We start from the raw sequence: 3276 nt of genomic DNA, 5'->3' as shown, positions 1-3276 counted from the left end.
TTCGTTACTTTTCTCGCCGACGCAATTCACAGCCTTTTAAAGTAATAAGTTCCTCCGTTCTATATATACATGGTACGTTTTATTTCGCTCTTACTTTTACATGCGTACCAATAGTACGAATTATAGCTGTCACTTTGAAACATTGTGCTTTCGCGCAGGTGTAACGTGAGAAACGAATTTAATAGCGAGAAAAGCGGTATACCTTATTTCGACAAAAATTCTCGATAACCGGCGATATTTTGCGACGCACTTTCGAACTTTAACGCGACAGCCGTACAGTGTTCTTTTAGTGGAACTGCAGATTTGGCACCAATTCCTCTTTGCCGGCTATCGGTAAAGTAACTCTCTTTAAAGTTTCTGTACGTTTGTTGTTAATACTGCAGAAATTGTATTGAAATTCAGCTGGATAGATGGCAATAGTAAACTAGCGAAGATTTACTTAACATTGCGAACTTGCTATACTTTAGACAGTTGAATATTTATCACTTGGGTATTAGCTTCTAACTTTGTGAGTGAACAAGGTGTAATTTGAGAAAAAACTAATACTTTTTGTTTGCCCCAGCTAAATTTAATGAAATAATTATACTGACAGATAATAGAATAATATCTACGCAATTACTAATTAAAGTTGTGTTATATGTTAATTGGTTACGTGTATTCAATGACATATCAATGTAACGGTTGCAGCTACGCGTAACCGTGAAATATTTACATTACGATAATGTTATCTTAAGTTGTGTAATTTTCCTCTATCTTTTAGGAAAGTAGCATTTTAATTTAGTGTCTTATTTATTTAAAGTGTGTTAGTCATTAGTCCTTGGTCGCCAAAAATATTTGAGGTTCATATACATAGGTAGTGCTTACTTGAATATTATTTGCAATCTTGTATAAAAGTAGTACTGTTTATTTTAATGGAACGAAACAAAAAATCTAAACATTTAAAAATCACTTATTAGATTGGTGTTAACGATATTAGCAATATACTTGCAGCTGACAATAATTCAACATTTTGCGGTAAAATTTTGTGATAAAAACTCAAACTATACTTAGCCAGTACAAATTTCAAGAACATTTCGACAACATTATGATGCAATTTTTTTTTCATTTTTATATGGAACATATGTTACAGTAGAAGAGTAACAAAACTTACGAACTTAATTAAATTGAAAACATACAATCGAAATGCTACCAATTTTGAAGTAAAATATTTTCCAAATTTTAATCCCATAGATAAAAAATTTAAGTACATATGTATTTCCTTTGACAATAAAAAAATTTATGAAAAATAATAGTGTCCTTGAATGTAGAAATCGTATATATTATAGAAACATAACCGGTTTTGTACGTCATTATAAAACTATTTTCCTTTCATTACTTTTATTTCATTGTGTAAAATTATTTATTACCTTTCAGATCAAATAATATTACCAATACGTAGGTAGTTTATAGTTTTACTTTCACTTTTATATTTAACTAACTGCTTCGATTTCCTAAAATGTGATGGTAACGTTGAGAAATAAAATTGCAATTTATTATTTAATATATTGTTAGTGGAATATTTTTTAAGGTACACAAAATAAAATTCCTTCGCCGACACGATCAATTACATTCAGTAGAAGTGTGGTTTGGGTAAGTAATTGATATTAACGTTTCTGTAGTTAATCACGTTCGTTGATGATACTTAGAAAAATGTTACCACCGACATACGTCGAGGGTTTTCACGATTTGGAAGCCGTGAAAGCTATGGAATACAGACCTCTTGGTAAAACGGGATTATTGGTCAGCAAGTTATCGTTCGGTGGTGGACCACTAGGTTGCCACTATGGGTTAGTAATTTTATTTTTATTAGAAATAATGTTCTAAAAATGGTTTAAAAGCATGATACGTGTGTACAAATAAATATTAATATAAATTTTGTTTTAAATTCTCAAACGCGATATATTATTTTTCACGTTATTTCTGTATTTTAACTTATCGATAGTGCATACGACGAAGAAGAAGCTATTGAAGCGATACGTCAGGGAATAAAGCAAGGGATTAATTACATTGACACTGCTCCCTGGTACGGTCAAGGTCGTTCTGAAGCTATCATTGGAAAAGTAATTAAATATTTTTTAACGTATCAATAATATATGTACGTATTACAAATATTTTTTGGTTAACTTTATTTAATAATCTAGGCTCTTAAAGGCATTCCACGTAATGCGTATTATATCGCGACGAAAGTTGGAAGGTATGACTTAGATTACGAAAATATGTTTAATTTTTCCAAAGAAAAAACTCAAAGCAGTTTCAATAATAGTTTAAAACTTTTGAACTTGGATTACGTCGATGTCATACAGGTGGGTATGTTTGTTCTTTTCATTGATTTTGTTTGTTAGCTGATTGATAAATTTGTTTGTGCAGGTACACGATATCGAATTCGCTCCAAGCTTGGACATAATAATTACACAAACCTTACCAGAATTATCGAAACAAGTCGCCGATGGTAAAGCGAAATACATTGGTATTACCGGATATCCGGTGTCCATTTTAGAAGAGTGTATCAAGAAAAGTAATATTAATATATCTTGTATATTGACCTATACAAGACATACATTGTTAGATAATACCCTGATTGCATATATTCCATTTTTTAAAGTAAGATTTCCTAATAAATTATTAATTGAATATTATATGTATATTTTTTTATTAAAAAACTGTTATAAAATTTCAATTGTTAAGCAAGTGCATTAATTTTTTAGGCACAAAATATTGGTATAATTAATGCTTCTGCACCATGTATGGGGCTTTTGACTAATAAAGGTCCACCAGCTTGGCATCCTAGTTCAGATCACACAAAAAAAATATGTGCAGATGCTGCAAAATGTTGTATGGTATAATAGATATTTTCAAATTAATAGTGCAAATTATGTTCCACACATTTATATAACATATGTATATTTTATAAAAATACTTCCATCGTTATAATAAAAGATTATACTTATAGGATCATGATACAGAACTGGCTAGATTAGCATTATGGTACAGTATGCAATGTGAAGATATTGCTACATATTTAGTTGGAATTCAAAATTTAAAAGACCTGTATACGAATCTTGATGTTCTTAAAAATGGTATTACAGAAAAGGAGAAAAATTTACTTCAAGAAATTCGGGAAAAGTAAGTATAACACTAAAGCAAATTATTTTATATGCAATCTACTGTATCTAATTTATAGGAAAACACAAATTGCAATATTATTTCATACTGTTTTATATAATGTAAGAGGTAAAT

At 29.8% G+C, this 3276-nt stretch overlaps 1 protein-coding gene across 5 annotated transcripts in view; it reads left to right on the top strand.

Annotated features, from left to right (window-relative positions):
- Positions 1-451: 451 nt before the first annotated feature.
- LOC108576519 (L-galactose dehydrogenase-like) overlaps positions 452-3276 on the top strand; it is a 3586-nt gene continuing 761 nt past the window's right edge. Inside the window, exons 1-7 of one of the 5 annotated variants that reach the window (XM_017939528.1) lie at positions 452-508; positions 1686-1826; positions 1982-2099; positions 2181-2342; positions 2407-2640; positions 2745-2876; positions 2990-3162. In XM_017939528.1, coding sequence (XP_017795017.1) covers positions 1690-1826; positions 1982-2099; positions 2181-2342; positions 2407-2640; positions 2745-2876; positions 2990-3162 — 956 coding nt within the window. In that variant the 5' untranslated portion in view covers positions 452-508; positions 1686-1689. The other 4 variants (XM_017939529.1, XM_017939531.1, XM_017939530.1 and 1 more) reach the window with 4 other exon arrangements.

This window comes from Habropoda laboriosa, unplaced genomic scaffold, assembly GCF_001263275.1.
Source record: "Habropoda laboriosa isolate 0110345459 unplaced genomic scaffold, ASM126327v1 scaffold376, whole genome shotgun sequence".
Classification (NCBI taxonomy): domain Eukaryota; kingdom Metazoa; phylum Arthropoda; class Insecta; order Hymenoptera; family Apidae; genus Habropoda; species Habropoda laboriosa.
The sequence above is the reverse complement of the archived record's forward strand: the minus strand, read 5'-3'. Positions and strand labels throughout refer to the sequence as shown.